The following is a 16,504-nucleotide window of genomic DNA, read 5'->3' as shown; positions in this document are numbered from 1 at the left end:
TTTATATATATATATATATATATATATATATATATATATATATATATATATATATATATATATATATATATAGAGTGCTGTCAAACTATTAATTGTGATTAATTGCATTCAAAATAAAAGTTTGTGTTTACATAATATATATGTATATACTGGGTATATTTATTATGTATATATAAATACACACGTGCATGTATATATTTAATAAAATATATTTATATATAAAATATTTATATTTATATATAAATATACATGTATACATGTAAATATTTCTTAGATAAATACATGTATGTGTGTGTATTTATACATACATAATAAATATACACAGTATATACACATATACACACATGAACACAAACCTTTATTTTGGATGTGATTAATCATGATGAATCGTTTGATGGCATTAATATATATATATATATATATATATATATATATATATATATATATATATATATATATATATATATATATATATATATATATATATATATATATATATATATATATATATATATATATATACATCATATAGTTACAAAATTTGTATATCCTCTTTACTGCATAAGTTAAATAGTGTTTTTGCATGAGAGAGAGGCACTACCCAGCAGCCCATCCCCCCTGGTTTACATACATAAAAAGAATATAGTGAACCCTGTGGCAGAATGTCACATGACTATACAGCTTGGGACCTTTTTCAGGGCATCGCTCAACATGCACTATATACCAATCAAGAAAACAGAGCTTTGTATACAATAATTATGTTTAAAAATAGGAAATCATTCAAACATCAGTTGTACATAAATAACTCTGTAGTGAAAAATAGCTATTGTGAATGACATTGTTTAGTCCAAAAAAAAAAAAAAAGACGCAACAGGAGTGGCATTTTGGTTTTGGTTTTTTTTGCTAGTTAGACTTAAATGCAAACATTACTTCATGGAAAGCACAACACTTCAACTAGTGCTGAGGCCCCATCCACAGCTATACATTGAACCTAATGACCCTCTAGAGAGAGACCCATCCCCCATGTGACATATATCAAACAGAGACCTTGAGCTCAGTGAAAGCACTTACTATAAGTTCCTTCCAGTTCAGCAGTGAAGTTCAGTTTTTCTCAGTCTGGCCACTGAAGCATACCAAAATTTCAGACTGAAGAATTAATATATGACACAAATCAAGGGTTGCTTTAAAATAAAGAAAAATAATTATATAATTTTGTATTCTTTTATTAATGATTAGTTTCTTCTGGTAATAAAAGTATTTTAAAAGTGATAGATGAAACATTGCACGAGAATGCAGTTTACCTATTAACTTAACCTTAAATGATAAGGTTATCGAATACCACAATATTGCTGTGGTATTTACCAAGCCACTAGTTAAAGCAATTGTCAAAAAGGTGAAATTTTAACTTTTAATGTTATTTAACAATATTTCTGCAGCAATAAAAATTTAAAAAATGTTCCATGGGCTGAATATGTTTGAATACTCAATTCTGATTGGCTGTGCATAAAGGGGTCCTTGATAATGATTTCACTTTTTTAACTTTAGTTAGTGTGTACTTTTACTGTTTGAGCATAAACAACATCTGAGAAGTTATGACACTCAAAGATCAATGCAAAGGGAGATATTTTCTTTTACAGAAATCGCTTTTTAAGGACTACAGCGAGTCTGAGTGTAATCCACATGTACCAGATGTGGGCCGGATCTGGGCCACACTATGTTGCTGTCTGGGCTGCTTCTTCCCGGGTTGGTGACATCACAAACCCTAAAATTTACATAAACCTTGCCCCTGGGGAACACGCAACAAATGGGGTGAGGCCATGTTGGGCTGCTTTAAGAGTTGCTTCTCAAACAAGGGTCAATTCAACACTGGATTGCTAGCCGATGAGTTGAATCTACTCGACAGAAACTACATAAAATCATTCAGAAACTCCATATGCATTGTAAAATTTGTAACTTCTTCCTGAGTCTCTCCATCAGTGTCCGACTCCGGTTTGAACAGTGTAAGGTTGAACACTGTTACTAAGAATCGTCATTTTGGCTGCGTGAGATTCTCCAGCTTTGTTGTTGTAACGCAAGCTGTTAAAGCTCTGCCCTCTTCTGAAAAGCGGGCTGGGAGCAGCAGCTCATTTGCATTTAAAGGGACACACACAACAAGGGCGTGTTTTTGCTCACATCCAAATAAATGATAAATGGGGTATTTTGAGCTGAAACTTCAGACACATCTCCAGAGACTTTTATTACATCATGTGAAAAGGGGCATAATAGGTCCCCTTTAAAACTGCTTGATGCACAGGTTTCAGTTCCAGTCAGTTTAAGCATCATTCTATATTAATGCACTTAATGCACATTAATGTTTTCATTGAAGCACACACACATCAACTCAGACAAAAAGATCAGAGATTGCACTACACATTCACAGAAACATTCAGGAGCACAGAAACTATCAACACTGCCCCGCAACGTTTATTAATAAAATACCTTCGCTATTGAATCGCTACATTATATTTCTCAGCAACATTTCACGTCAGGTGGTGCATTAAAATCATTTGATGCACAGCTAGTCCTGGATTATCTGTTACAGATATAACCTATTTTCCCTGGTGGAAGATTATCTTGTAAAGACTGGACTAAAGCCACCAGGTTAGACACACTGATGTCTTAACTATTCATATTTGAAATGACTTCCAGTCAAAGCAGGTCTGCATTCATCTAGAGCCATACATTCCACTGTTGTTTGCTCAAGGGTTTGTCATTTATGTCACATAGTACATTATTGACAAAGACTGGTTTAGTTTTTTTTATTAAAGCCTCTGGTTATTCCACTTTACCAGACAATAGAGTTTAGCAACACTGCCCCAATATTTAACCAATCATTTAAAAATGTATACAAGTGTGTAGACTTCAATGAATCACTGACAAGTCTTAGATTTTAAAGGACCTTTTGCCATTTCAAAATGTTAACACGGAGAAAAGATAACATTAATGTGTGACTATGCCGTTTCCACTTTACACCTGCTTTTGAAAACTTTTAGCTTTGTTTGAACTGGTTTGCTACTTTAAACTTCAAGCGTTGCACACTGCAAATTTTAACTGCTAGCATTGAAAATAAACTTTACACAAATTCTAAACAAAACACAGATTCATATTTATTTACAATGCATTTATCGTTAATGTTGTTGAATCAAAATGACAAGTTATTATGATTTAACATACTTTTATTATTAACAGCATTCAATAGCCTACAATATCACAACATCGAAAATGGAAATAGGGTGATGACAGAACACAGTCCTGCAATGACCTTTTGATGATCTAAGTGTTAAAATGTTCCCGTAGATCTTTGCAAAACACCAAAGGTGCTTCTGGGGCAGATCACAGTGCATGACTCATCTGTTGGTCAACGTGAACAGTTAGTTTATGTAATTTTAACATCCAAGCCATGGATCTTGTCTTTGTGTCCTTGCAACGAAAGATATCTTTCGGGCCATCTCAGTGTTGTAGATTCTCTTACAGTTGTCGTAGCTCTTTCTCTGTCGCATACGACAGGGTTTCTCATAGTATCTTCTGCGTTTCACAGATTCAATTATTCCGTCTGAGGACAGCACTCTGCAGAGAAAAAGAGAGAGAACTTCAATATTTGTAAATATGAAATATCCTAATGAATTATTTGGTTATATGGCTGAAAACAAAGCAACGTTTCAAACCAAATCCAATAAGCTTAAGTGTTGTGAAAGTAAGATTATATAACAATCCAAGGTAAGAGTTTTATAATCACTGTATAATCATATTTTCAACTCAACTGCACCCTCTAAAGAAACTTGTGCAATGACGCATCTCCCTTACAATTTTTCATTCACACTACCTTTTTCACTTACCTAGGACTGTTACTTTATATCATTTTGTTTCACTTCATTTGTGCATTACAGATATTTTAATATTACTTGTTTATTTTTACTTATTTGACATCGCATAGTTTCTCATCAGAGCTCATGCTACACTGCAAACACTAATGCAGTTTGTCATGCCAATAAAGCACACTAAAACTGAATCTGAGATTATTAAAGACATTATTCAGAGTGATATATATATATATATATATATATATATATATATATATAAAAAAAAGGAAGAACATAACATTACTGAAAATGAAATTAAAATACAAACTGAGAATATTAAAATAAAATAAAAAGCTTATTCAAAATATAGTTAATAAAACTATAATAGTATATAATAAATAATACTAAAATAACACCGCAGGCAACATTTGTCAATAAAAACATTACGCAAGGACGTAGAAGTGAGGGCGTGGCCAACTAATTTAATAATTAACCCTTTTACTAACGTTACTGACTTCATTATATAATATACAAATGTTCTTTAATCAAGTTATGTGTTAACAGGAAATCCTACTAAATCTATTTTTATATGATGCGGGTTCATGGGTTTGCTCAAAATCTTGAGTGAGGGGTCTTTAAGGTAAGGCGGTGCATGATGCATCGACTAAATGACCTACTGAGAACTGATAGAGGTCTATATCTCTATATACTATGACATGCTGTTTGGTGATGTGATATGGTCACATCAGTTATTAGAGCTTAACTAAAAGATTTTACAGAGACATTTCTTCAATATATACGTTAAATGATAGATCTAGGTTAGTTAAGTACCTGCTCAGAGCGCCATATGCCGCATCGACATTGCCGTTCTGGACCATGACAGTCCGAGCGATGAAACGAAGGTGGTTCGCCATGTTTCGTCTGTGCTACCGTCAATTGTGCTCGGGTGGAAATGCGATCTGTTGAACAGACAGTTCCTGGACGTGAGCGCGCGAACTCTAGGTGGCGCCAAATGGATTTCAAAAATCAACCGTTGCGCTTGTTGAAGGAGATGTGCTGTGTTTTTCAACGACTCAGACAGTCACACAAAAGAGAAATTAATTCAGGTAAATGTATTAATTAGATTTATAGACTTTTATAACTTTAATTGATTACAAAACAGGACGGAACCTAACAGGATGGAAATAAAGAGCTTAAGTTAACCATTGCTCAGTGGCTCAGATTAGGCTACATGAGGGACAAACTTGATGTTTATTTTGATCATTTTTAACCATCTTTTTAAGTTTGATCATAACACTATGTAAATTTTCACCTGGAGGAACATTTAAATTAAGGACACAGCAAAAACCTATGAAATTATTACCTTTTACAACAATATTCTCAGGAATGCCTTTTTGTTGACTAGAGGAAAAATGAAGATACACTTGGAGTATTAATAATAACAAAATGCAGTTTTTTATTTTAGAAGTTAAGGTGTAGCCCACCTTTAAAAACAAAGTATTTTAGCCATGCCTTCTCCACTATATTCATTAGGCCCACTGAGCTCCTATTATGTTTTGTGAAACAAACGGCTCTTCACATGGCAAATGGACTTAGGTCATCAGTGATTGTTATCACAAACTGCTCACTTAGTCGTTTTATGTAGAAAAATTCCCCCTCCTTTCACTGTCTTTCTCTTTCATACATGAATTCCTCATCGTCTCCCGGATAATGGGGTCAGTAGTAGGTGAGTCTGGGATCAGGATTGTTTTCTCATTCAAATTCAAGTAGCTTTATTGACTTGACCACTTCAAAGAAAGACTTGCTGATGTGCTTTTAGGGGAAGCATTCAAAGTGAGAGCAAGAAAACAGCTTGAACTTTTGCCACTGTCTCCATTCTGACTGAAAATATACAGTTTCTTTCTTTCTCTCTCACTCGTTTTCCCCCTCCGCTTTTCCTCTGTTCCATTTCCAGGCATATCATTTCTTATCCAGACTTGTTGAAATGTTCTTGATAGGGGGGTGGGATCAGGGGGTAAAGGGAGAGAAAAGAGACGGGTGGGGAGCAACTAAGGAATCGACTGGTAATTACCTCCAAGCATTTGGAGAAGAGGATGTGGTTTCAGTTTACATGGCCTCATTCTTTCTCTCCTCCCTGGCTCCCTTTTGGCCACTCAAACACTCCATTTGCTTCTCGTCTTCTTGCTGCTTCTTTCACGCCATTTGTAGGAATGTGGAGACGTGCACAAAAGGAACGAAAACAAAATGAAGTGAAGCAGATTAGAGCAAGAGAGAGTGAATGCGTGGGTTTGGAGAGAATGAATGGAACTGATTAAAAAAAACTAATGATGATACTTCCTCGTTTATTAAAGAGATAGTTCACCCAAAAATTATCCCATGATTTACTCACCCTCAAGCCATCCTAGGTTTATATGTCAATCTTCTTTCAGACGAACACAATCTGAGATATATTTAAAAATATCCTTAGTCCTCCAAGGTTGTGAATGATAGGCCAAATTCTGAAGCCAGAAAAAATGCATCCATCCATAAAAAAAAGTAATCCATATGGCTCATGGGGGTTAATAAAGGCCTTTTGAAGTGAAGGGATGTTTTTGTAAGAAAAATATCCATATATAAAACTTTATAAATTCAAATATACGAGCTTCCTGCAGACGACCGTACACATATTGTACGCACGTCAATTTGGGTGTAAGAGCAACCTTTGACTCGAACGCAGTGTTGCAATGGCAAACGTGGAGAGAGCAAAACAAAACACCGGTCACGAATTAGAAGTCTAAAATGAGAATTTCGATATAAGAGAAGAGGAGCTTGAGTTTGTTGCGGTCGTCTACCGCAAAAGCTAATTATTCAAATTTTATATATATATGGATATTTTTCTTACAAAAACACATCCCTTCGCTTCAAAAGGCCTTTATTAACCCCAAGGAACCATATGGATTACCTTTTTTAGGGATGGATGCATTTTTTCTGGCTTCAGAATTTGGCCTACCATTCACAACCATTATAAACCTTGGAGGACTAAAGATATTTTTAAGTATATCTCGGATTGTGTTCATCTGAAATAAGATTGTCATGTAAACCTAGGATGGCTTAAGGGTGAGTAAATCATGGGATAATTTTCATTTTTGGGTGAACTATCCCTTTAAGGCCATACTGAGCAGTTGGCAAAATTCATGTTGATATAATAATAAAAAATCAGAGTCTGTAATGTGGCCTTGAATGATTAAAAAACAATTTTATACCATTCATTTTAGTGCATGCTATCTTATACAAATTCACCTCTGCATAACTTGTCATGGTAAAAAAAATATTTTCATGATTTATCACAACATTTTTTTCTTTTGTCAGATCAACTTACATGTTGTTCATATAACATAATATTTTGAGTTTCTATTAATTAATCCAATCGCCTTCATTGTATTAACTCAAATTTTTAATTTCAATGAACTCAAAATTTTAAAGCAAACAGCTAACTTTTAAAACTACAATTCTTTTTTACAGAAAAGGGTGAATTGAATGTAATCAAAAGAAATATTACTTTATAATTGACTATTATGAATATTATTTTACTACATTATTTGTATAAATATTATACAAATAGTGGTTTATTGATATTTATTTTGAAATAAAGTCTCTCAGAACTTTAGAGGAAGTCTAAAGTCAGATTCTTGTTAGGCCACAGACACAGAGGAGTCTACAGCCTTCTCAGCAAGAGACAGAAGAGATTTGAAGCTGTGATATGATTGACTGACAATGGCTGACTGTTGTGGTTTGAATACTAACAAAGCTCAGCATGAGATGCCTTTGTTGGCATGTTTATATGAGGGAATGGGATTTGAATAATTGGGTTTCCATGTATTTTCATTGGAATGCTTTACAATTCAGTAGATGACAAGTATAACTTTAATATTATATATTATTTAAAACTGCAGAACTCCAGGTTGAGATGAGGTGTGGTCCATGAGCAAGGAGTCTGGTCTTGTCATAAGCATGCTGCTTGCTTTGGATAAAAGCGCCTGCTAAATGACAATTAGGATGTAACTGAAGGAATTAGCAGGATGACCCGATCGCTCAAGGCAAATGGTGGGGCAAACAGGGGTCTAGTTGGATCTTTACTGGAAGCACATTGTGCGCGAGCAGTGGCCGCCCAATGAAAGACCGCACAGGCGCAAACGCTCCGGATTGGTCGAGAACTCAGCGCACATTTACAGGCTGATCTGAGCAAGAGAAAGACTGCTGAACGCCGGCAGATGAGAGGAGAAGAAACAACTGTTTGAAAGAAAAGAGAAACATGGAATCAAACATGGAGCGAACGTTTGCTGACTTTTCTGGATCCTGGAAAATGAAAAGCTCCGAAAATTTCGAGGAGCTTCTGAAAGCTCTCGGTGAGTTTTAAAGATTCTTCATTAATATAAAAGAATATGTTTAAGATTTTTAAAAGGAGAAATTATTCAAAGTTTTTAAGTTTAAAGTCTTCGTTTAAAGTATGTACATTTTTAATTGTAAATTAAGTATTTTAATTTTGATTTTTTTTTTAATTTTCTTTGATACGTTTTGAGGCTTAAAATGAAAATGTCTGGTGTAACTGCCTTGTAAAAAAAAAGGGAAAAAAAGTCTAATTAAAAGTCTGTAAAAGTGTTGGCATAAGTGGCATATGTTTGAAATTATTACTTGTTTTGCATTATAAAATTAGACATTTTGTTATCATTTTTTTTATTTGCTATAAACCAAGCAAAAAAATAAAATAAATGCACGACTGCATGTCAGTGTCATTCATTTTTATTATTATTATTATTTTTTTAAACGTTACACTTTATTTCAATGGTCCACTTAGACATTCTATAAGTAACTTTGCAACTACATGTCAACTACTCTTTAGGTTAGTAGAATAAGTTGACGTACATGTACAAAGTTACTAATAGTCAGTAGAATGTCTGTTGGAGGACTATCAAAATAAAGTGTTAGCAGACATTAAGCAGATAGTTTACTAATACTCTAGTTGACATGTAGTTGCAAAGTTTCTTAGTAGTTAGTAGAGTGTTTAAAGTGGACCATCAAAATAAATTGTTACCAAAAAACGTACGGCTTGACCATAAGCACAATCAATGGAAAGCTGCATGGAAAAATGTTATGCTTCACTTCCTCATGGGATTGTGATTAGGCTCACAAACCCTGAAACGGGGCCCCTTAGCCAGCCGTTTGGCTCTGCAGACACACCGTCCCTCGACCCCAATTATTCAAGCCAAGGGGAGTTCAAGTAGACTAAGTATACTGTTGCCCCTAACTGAAATATAATAAATTCACTGTCGTGACTCACTAATTTAAAAAATATATATTTTCTTCGTGTAAACTTTAAGACTAGGGTACCTGATTTTTATTGCATAAATAAGCAACCACTGTTTAAATGGTAAAACATTCCAGTGGAGATTGGACACGCTTATTAAGGACAGGAAATTGGGCGTAGGAAAAATGGCTTTGGTTTCTGGTGATGATAAATGGCCTTTTAATTTCTTAGCACGTTTGTTGGTGTGTTCTACAGGTGTAAACGTCTTTCTGAGGAAGATTGCAGTTGCAGCAGCCTCCAAACCAGCTGTTGAAATTTCACAGCAGGGAGAAAGCCTCTCTATTCAGACCTCCACTAGTGTGCGGACCACTCATGTGTCCTTCACGGTGGGCGAGTCCTTCAACGAGACTACGGTGGATGGACGCCCGTGCACAGTAATACCATCCATCCATCATCGCTCGATCATATCAATCATTCCATACATCATATTTTTCTCTCTGTAAATTACTACACATAAGCATGTTACATAAGACAGAAATGTAATATTATAAAGTTTATAATATATAGATATAAAATAAATTAATACTGTCTAAAACTAAACTATATAGTAATATATAACTTTATGTGATGCAAAAGTTAATTTTTACCTATACACAAAAACACTATGATCTATGTTTTCAGCAAACAATCCTATATGAGACTTTAAGACATTATAAATTAATATCCACACTCTTAGTTAATTTCTAACTATTTCAATTTCCCCTCAGAGTTTTCCAAAATGGGACACTGACAGTAAAATCACTTGTGAGCAGACGCTGCAGAAGGGGGAGGGGCCTGAAACATCATGGACACGTGAACTGACCAATGATGGCCAGATGATTCTCGTAAGTACACCACTTAGGCTATCTGAATATATTCAACTGACTTATGCCAGTAGCATATAATATAGACTACAATCTTAAAATTCTCAACACCTTCCAGTGATAGATGCTGTTCATTCATCTTTGTTATATTGATGATGAATAGATGTTCACATTACTAGACGTCAAAGCTCACATTTAGGCCACTTACAGTAAACAAGCCCCTCAATTTCTGTATTTTGTTCCTAATTAATATTTTGTAACTTTCATTTAGTTAAATCAGTGTTGCATGTTAGGAAATGAAAACAATTATTCTTTGAATTCAGAGAACAATGTGAAAATTTAACATGTGTTCATATGTTTAAGCCCATCGGATATGAATCTTAAATTGATTAAACAGTTGGATGGTGTCTTTCTGATGTTTATTTTCCAGACCATGAGAGCCGGAGATGTTGTATGCACCCGTGTCTATGAACGAGACTGATGGATACTTGGATCTCAGTTCATTCCATCTCAACTATGTCCACAGTGTGCTAAAATACTAGTTTATCATTGTACAAATAGCCTGTTCCTTCCACTTTTTATATGTTTGACATACGCTAAGTTTGTGTTTTAAAGGAGAGATGTTTGAAGGGTCAGAAACGGTAATAGTAAAGATGAGTGTGAGTTTGCATTGTTCTTTTTAATGCATTATCTGAAAAGTGTATTTATTGTTGTTGTTTGTGCATTTTATGTTGCATTTTCATATATGCCACAATGTGGCTTATTAATCAAAAATGTTTTTGGCAATAAACCTTTATACAAATAAACCCCCAAAAATCTCATGACTTCTTCACTGTTATCATCTTGCCTGGATATATAAATCTCTTTGACATTGACCTTGGTTGCATTTTTTTCACTTATTTTCTGCCTCATTCCTTCTCTTCAAAGTGCTCTTTGTGTCTGTTCTTGCTTTCTGTCTCCTGATCCAACCACTTGCTGGTTTGAACAACACTATAAATTTGTATTTCACGAGTGTGCATCAATTTTTGAATTATTTCCTGGCAAAGAGTAATGGGGGAATGAGGGAGAGGTATGGAAAGAGTGAGTAAACATTAGAAAAGAAAAATGATTTCATATTTTCAAGGTTATATTCCCTCTGCTCTCTCTCCCATCTGTAACTAGTTACTGCATGAGGTCAATGAGAATGGCTGTCATTCCTTTCTCTCTTTTGTCTTTCTGCAGCCAGATTCATGATCCAAGCTGTTGCTTTATGCTAAATCTGGGGCGCATGCATCTGGAAGCTTAATAAAAGAATATGAATAAATGATGCAAAAAGTTGCTGATACTTAAAACTCTATTCCGTTCTGCCACAGACACACATTTATTCAGCAGTGTTCAAAGACTGCTGTGTTTTTCCAGTCTGCTGCCAATGATGAATTTTCCAGGTTCCCAGACAACAGAGCTCACAGTGGACTTATTCAAGATTGCACATAATTTCAGTGTGCTGTTTTCTCTACGAGTCTCAGTGGTCTTGTTAAGAGTTTTAAGCTCATATAACCCATGAAATGTATGTATGCTGCAGTGTACAGAGGATGCTGTTAAAGGCACAATAAGTAAAAGTTTTGGATTAAAATATCCAAAACCACTAGAACAATGTTATTTATTTTGTTGGCTTGTGTACTTACATTATCCCAGATGTTTCCAAGAATGTTTAAATCCAGAGAAATAAGCAATTTTAACCAGGACACCGACAGTGTCTGTGCGTCTCCTATCAATGACATCGATTTCTGGTTTTATTTTGTAGAAACCATGGAAACACCAAAAACGCTTTAATAAATGTTTTATTAGACAAGGGAACAACTGTTTGGATACATTTATAGACAGAAAACTATTCTCTGATATATAGCTCAACACAATTAGTCTTATTGTTTGAATCTCATTTTCTTGATTATATTAATATGATATTCTAATATCGATCTAGATTACTCCAGTGTGCAAGACGTGTCTCATAGCAGCCGCTGAGTGAACACACAGAGTAACGTTTTAACATCATTTTCAACACCTTCAAATATATGTAAAAAACAGCTCTGTGTTACCCCACATACTCTTGACTTCAAGAAGCGGAAGCGGCGACTTCAACATAAAAGTTCCACTGCTCTCGAGCCGTGTGTCGTGCTCGTCTATCATCAGCATCTGCTTCATACTAACGTTTATAATCTCATCCATGAACATGATTTCTGCCCGAGTCCCATCAGATTCTTTTCCCCTGGCTGTGAGGTGAAGACGACATCTCCCATGACTCCGTGCTCAATCTCAGTGTCATCAAGCTACGCCTTTGTTTTGTAAAGGCGACCTCTAGCAGCGAAAAATACATATTATTGCCTTTAAGTTTACACACTTTCTGGAGGAGGTTCAGAAAGTCTATAAGCTCTTCTTAACAAAATCAGATGCAGTGACTATATTTTTGTGGAGTTTGCTATGGGGGTAAACAGGGCTTGATATTAAAGGTGCTCTAAGTGATCCTGGGTGGACTAACTCAAAGTCATTTCACTCGGCGGCCATCTTTGAAACGCCTCTCGGGCATCCTGGGCATCATGCCCTATCTCTTTGAATGGGGAAACATCAAATTCTCCAAAACTGTTCGCCAACCTTACATTTAAATTTCATATTTGAAATCACCAATGAAATGTAACAACAACCGGCTCATAAATGTAGTTTCTAAACGCTCGAATCATGACAAAAAAAATTATTTTTCAGGCTGGATCATGCTAATGCTCATGCGCAGACCTAAATGCGCGTCTCTTCAGAGGCGCGCGTCTGACTGTTTCTTTAGAAACCGGCAATTCTAACGGCCGCTGAAGTGACGCGATGACTTTACCAGTCGGCGATTGGCTCTTATTTAGAAGGCGGGACTTGTTCCGCCATGTTGCGCTTTACACTTTCTCCCATTCAAAACTACACGAGTGACACGTCTTGTGTTATTCTATAGTCTTTGACTAACTTCCTGTTGACGTTTGAAGTGTTGTCAAACAAAACAGAGGCTAGCTAGACCCTCCCTCCTACTCCTCCCCCTCCCCTCCATGCTTCCTGAAACAGTCATGAACGCGCATTTAAAATCATTCTTGTTGGTTTTTGGCTGGAGCGTGTTTATTATGATTCGTGGTCCAGACTGCATCAGTTTGTTTTTATTGCCGTTTTCGGAGCTTGTGGCGACTACAGAGACCGCGTTTTTTTTACAGTGTGCTCAGGGGACAGGCAGCTAGCGGATAGTGAGGAGATGTTTGCTGTATGTGACAAAAAATGTTTTGGCCTAAAAACACGTGACATCGCTTAAGCACCTTTAAAGGTGCCCTAGAATCAAAAATTGAATTTACCTTGGCATAGTTGGATAACAAGAGTTCAGTACATGGAAATGACATACAGTGAGTCTCAAACTCCATTGTTTCCTCCTTCTTGTGTAAATCTAATTTGTTTAAAAGACCTCCAAAGAACAGGCGAATCTCAACATAACACTGACTGTTACGTAACAGTCGGGATCATTAATATGTACGCCCCCAATATTTGCCTATGCCAGCCCATGATCGAGGCATTAGACAAGGGCAGGCAGTATTAACATCTGGATCTGTGCACAGCTGAATCATCAGACTAGGTAAGCAAGCAAGAACAATAGAAAAAAATGGCAGATGGAGCAATAATAACTGACATGATTCATGATATCATGATATTTTTAGTGATATTTGTAAATTGTCTTTCTAAATGTTTCGTTAGCATGTTGCTAATGTACTGTTAAATGTGGTTAAAGTTACCATCGTTTCTTACTGTATTCACGGAGACAAGAGAGCCGTCGCTATTTTCATTTTTAAACACTTGCAGTCTGTATAATTCATAAACACATCTTCATTCTTTATAAATCTCTCCAACAGTGTGTAATGTTAGCTTTAGCCACGTAGCACAGCCTCAAACTTATTCAGAATCAAATGTAAACATCCAAATAAATACTATACTCACATGATCCGACACATACATGCAGTATGCATGATGAACATCTTGTAAAGATCCATTTGAGGGTTATATTAGCTGTGTGAACTTTGTAAATGCACTGTATTATAGTCGAGAGCTCATGGGGGCAGGGAGCACGCGATTTAAAGGGGCCACGCGCTGAATCGGTGCATAGTTAATGATGCCCCAAAATAGGCAGTTAAAAAAATGTATTAAAAAAAATCTATGGGGTATTTTGAGCTGAAACTTCACAGACACATTCAGGGGACACCTTAGACTTATATTACATCTTGTAAAAACTGGTTCTAGGGCACCTTTAACCTTTTTGCTCACCAGTCACTGTGGCTAGTTACTAGCCACTCAGCATTTTCACTGGCCACAGTTTTGACATCGATACCATGGGGAAAAACTGCCAATAAATATTTTCAATATTATCTCAGAATTTGGCAGCAGGTATATTAGGCTGCTGTCACTTTAAGACCTGATGCACGGTCCATTATAATGTTACACATGCGTTTTCTTTCTCAACTTTTTCCATTCACTTAAAACATAACTGATTGTGTTTAAATGAATACTCGCCAAGACAGTATTTGACATTATTTTGTTTATATTTGACTGTTTAAGTGCAGAGAGGCGGCATTATGAGTTGCACATTGGGTGTAACACCAACAATATTCATCCAGAGCAAATGAAACGAGTGAGTGAGGGGAGGCGGGTTTGTGTGTCGACTCGCTGTTGGAGAGATAAGAGAGTGAGAAAACGCAGCCGATGTCGTGAATCATGTTTTTGAAACTACATTGTACTTAGTTTATTATTTCAGATGCCTTTTAAAAGACTACAATTTGAACATATATATTAAACAGCACCCTATCATTGTGTCAGCAAGTTTTGCACAAGCAACGCTAACAATTTCTTCCGAAAATATTTGCACAGCATGAACTTCTATTTGTTCCATCTGTCTGTCTGGGGCTCTTGACTCAGTTTACAATTTCAAGAGAATGCCAAAATGCCTTCAGACACGGATTCACATCCACCGCAACTCCTGGCATGTCCACTGCGCACCTCGTTAACCAGATTAATTTTACAAGCACTCTAGAACAAGGTTGTCAGGTCTTCACCATGTATTTAACTCTGGCCTTGTGTGGTTTAAGCCCATTGTGGTGGTATGCACTAAATTAGTCCCAGATCATGATTTCTACTCTTCTTTAATTGACACCATACTGCAGGGAATCAGTGGCAAAACCCACAAGCCCACATGGTCCACTGAAGCTCCTTCCATCCCTGCTGGTTGCCTTGGCAACTCATCAGTGCGGACTTCATGTCAGCTCATTCCACAGGCGGTGATGTCATGGGGCCATGCATCGCTTGATTGGCTGAGGAATGTTGCGGTTTCAAAGGAAAGCAAAAGAAAGCGCAGACACACCCACTCAGAGAAGAGACCAGGAGGTTGTGAAAGAAAGATGGTTTGGGCAATTAATGGTGACAAATCTTTGTCATTTCATTATAACCTTCCTCTGAACTCAAAGCTAAAAAGCATATTGTTTCTGCATGAATGGTTCATTTAAGGTCCCATTCCTGTTTACCACTGCTCAATGATTAATGCATTTGAACTTCACTGGAAGCTTGCACACCAAGATCAGAGCATAAAAATAATGCGACACAGGAGCCATGCTGTCTCAAAGCCAATTGGTGGAGTGTTTGGCTTCCATTCAATATGTGTGAATTTCATCTACATCTGGTCAAGACTGAAGTCAAAGTGCTGCATTGTTTTTGGAACAAATTATATAAGCGGCAGCAGAAACTCTATGATCAGAGAAAGCTTCTGCAGTCAGTGAGGTCAAACTTCTAAAAGTGAATGGAATTGAACAAACAGTTGTATGAGAAAGCACAAAGAAGATTATTATGTGTAGGCTATACATGGGTGTGTGTGTGTGTGTGCATGCGCAGTGATTGAGGTTGTTTGTGTTTGAGGTATCATATGACTTACTTTATGGCCTCCTGTCACCCATGTGAACTCACATGACTTGAGAATTGCAAGCCTTCAGCAGTCTTCCCCGTGTGACAACTTGCCCCGGGCCCCTACCTATAGTTTACAATTGAAAATTCCAATTTTCGAGGCAACAGTGACGCCCAGTGGTTGAAACGGGAACCGGAACCGCATGAGATTTTAAATTCTAAATCATTAACCGATTTCCACGATAGATAGATAGATAGATAGATAGATAGATAGATAGATAGATAGATAGATAGATAGATAGATAGATAGATAGATAGATAGATAGATAGATAGATAGATAGATAGATAGATAGATTAGAAATGGTAGGTCATGCTGTTGTTTAAATAATAGACTGAAAATGTTTAAATAATACACTGAAATATAACAATGAATAATTAATTTTAGTTTGTTAAACTAAACTTCCGTTTTTCCGAAAGATTCTCCCCAATCGTGATATAATTGCTCTTCCTCATTGGATTTTAACCGTCAAGTCACGCAGCTACTTCCTCGAGGCCTCTCTTCTGCCGTGTTGCCATGTCCGGT

General features: G+C 36.2%; 2 protein-coding genes across 3 annotated transcripts; one reads left to right on the top strand and one right to left on the bottom strand.

The window, feature by feature from the left end:
• Window positions 1-2,500: 2,500 nt before the first annotated feature.
• mrps21 (mitochondrial ribosomal protein S21) lies at window positions 2,501-4,853 on the bottom strand. The gene is made up of 2 exons (XM_067411299.1): window positions 4,671-4,853; window positions 2,501-3,606 (listed from the first exon to the last, which is right to left on the bottom strand). Exons 1-2 carry the CDS (start codon window positions 4,751-4,753, stop codon window positions 3,426-3,428), a joined length of 264 nt encoding a protein of 87 aa, XP_067267400.1. The 5' UTR covers window positions 4,754-4,853; the 3' UTR covers window positions 2,501-3,425.
• Window positions 4,316-10,787, top strand: crabp2b (cellular retinoic acid binding protein 2, b). 2 transcript variants are annotated; one of them, XM_067411297.1, is made up of 5 exons: window positions 4,316-4,479; window positions 7,772-8,224; window positions 9,379-9,557; window positions 9,891-10,007; window positions 10,417-10,787. In XM_067411297.1, exons 2-5 carry the CDS (start codon window positions 8,131-8,133, stop codon window positions 10,465-10,467), a joined length of 441 nt encoding a protein of 146 aa, XP_067267398.1. In that variant the 5' UTR covers window positions 4,316-4,479; window positions 7,772-8,130; the 3' UTR covers window positions 10,468-10,787. The 2 variants fall into 2 exon arrangements, with proteins under 2 accessions (XP_067267398.1, XP_067267399.1); XM_067411298.1 differs by lacking the exon at window positions 4,316-4,479 and adding an exon at window positions 4,866-4,945.
• Window positions 10,788-16,504: the final 5,717 nt, after the last annotated feature.

This window comes from Chanodichthys erythropterus, chromosome 15, assembly GCF_024489055.1.
Source record: "Chanodichthys erythropterus isolate Z2021 chromosome 15, ASM2448905v1, whole genome shotgun sequence".
Taxonomy (NCBI): Eukaryota; Metazoa; Chordata; class Actinopteri; order Cypriniformes; family Xenocyprididae; genus Chanodichthys; species Chanodichthys erythropterus.
Note: the sequence above shows the minus strand (reverse complement) of the source record. Positions and strands in the feature narration are given on the sequence as shown.

Bases quoted from the DNA above. Each gene is read 5' to 3' on its own strand.
- mrps21 (XM_067411299.1), bottom strand. From the start codon at position 4,753: ATGGCGAACCACCTTCGTTTCATCGCTCGGACTGTCATGGTCCAGAAC. The intron at 3,607-4,670 runs GTACTTAACTAA...TTTTCTCTGCAG, and splicing joins GCATATGGCGCTCTGAGCAG to AGTGCTGTCCTCAGACGGAA.
- crabp2b (XM_067411297.1), top strand. From the start codon at position 8,131: ATGGAATCAAACATGGAGCGAACGTTTGCTGACTTTTCTGGATCCTGG. The intron at 8,225-9,378 runs GTGAGTTTTAAA...TGTGTTCTACAG, and splicing joins GGAGCTTCTGAAAGCTCTCG to GTGTAAACGTCTTTCTGAGG. The intron at 10,008-10,416 runs GTAAGTACACCA...TTTATTTTCCAG, and splicing joins ATGATGGCCAGATGATTCTC to ACCATGAGAGCCGGAGATGT.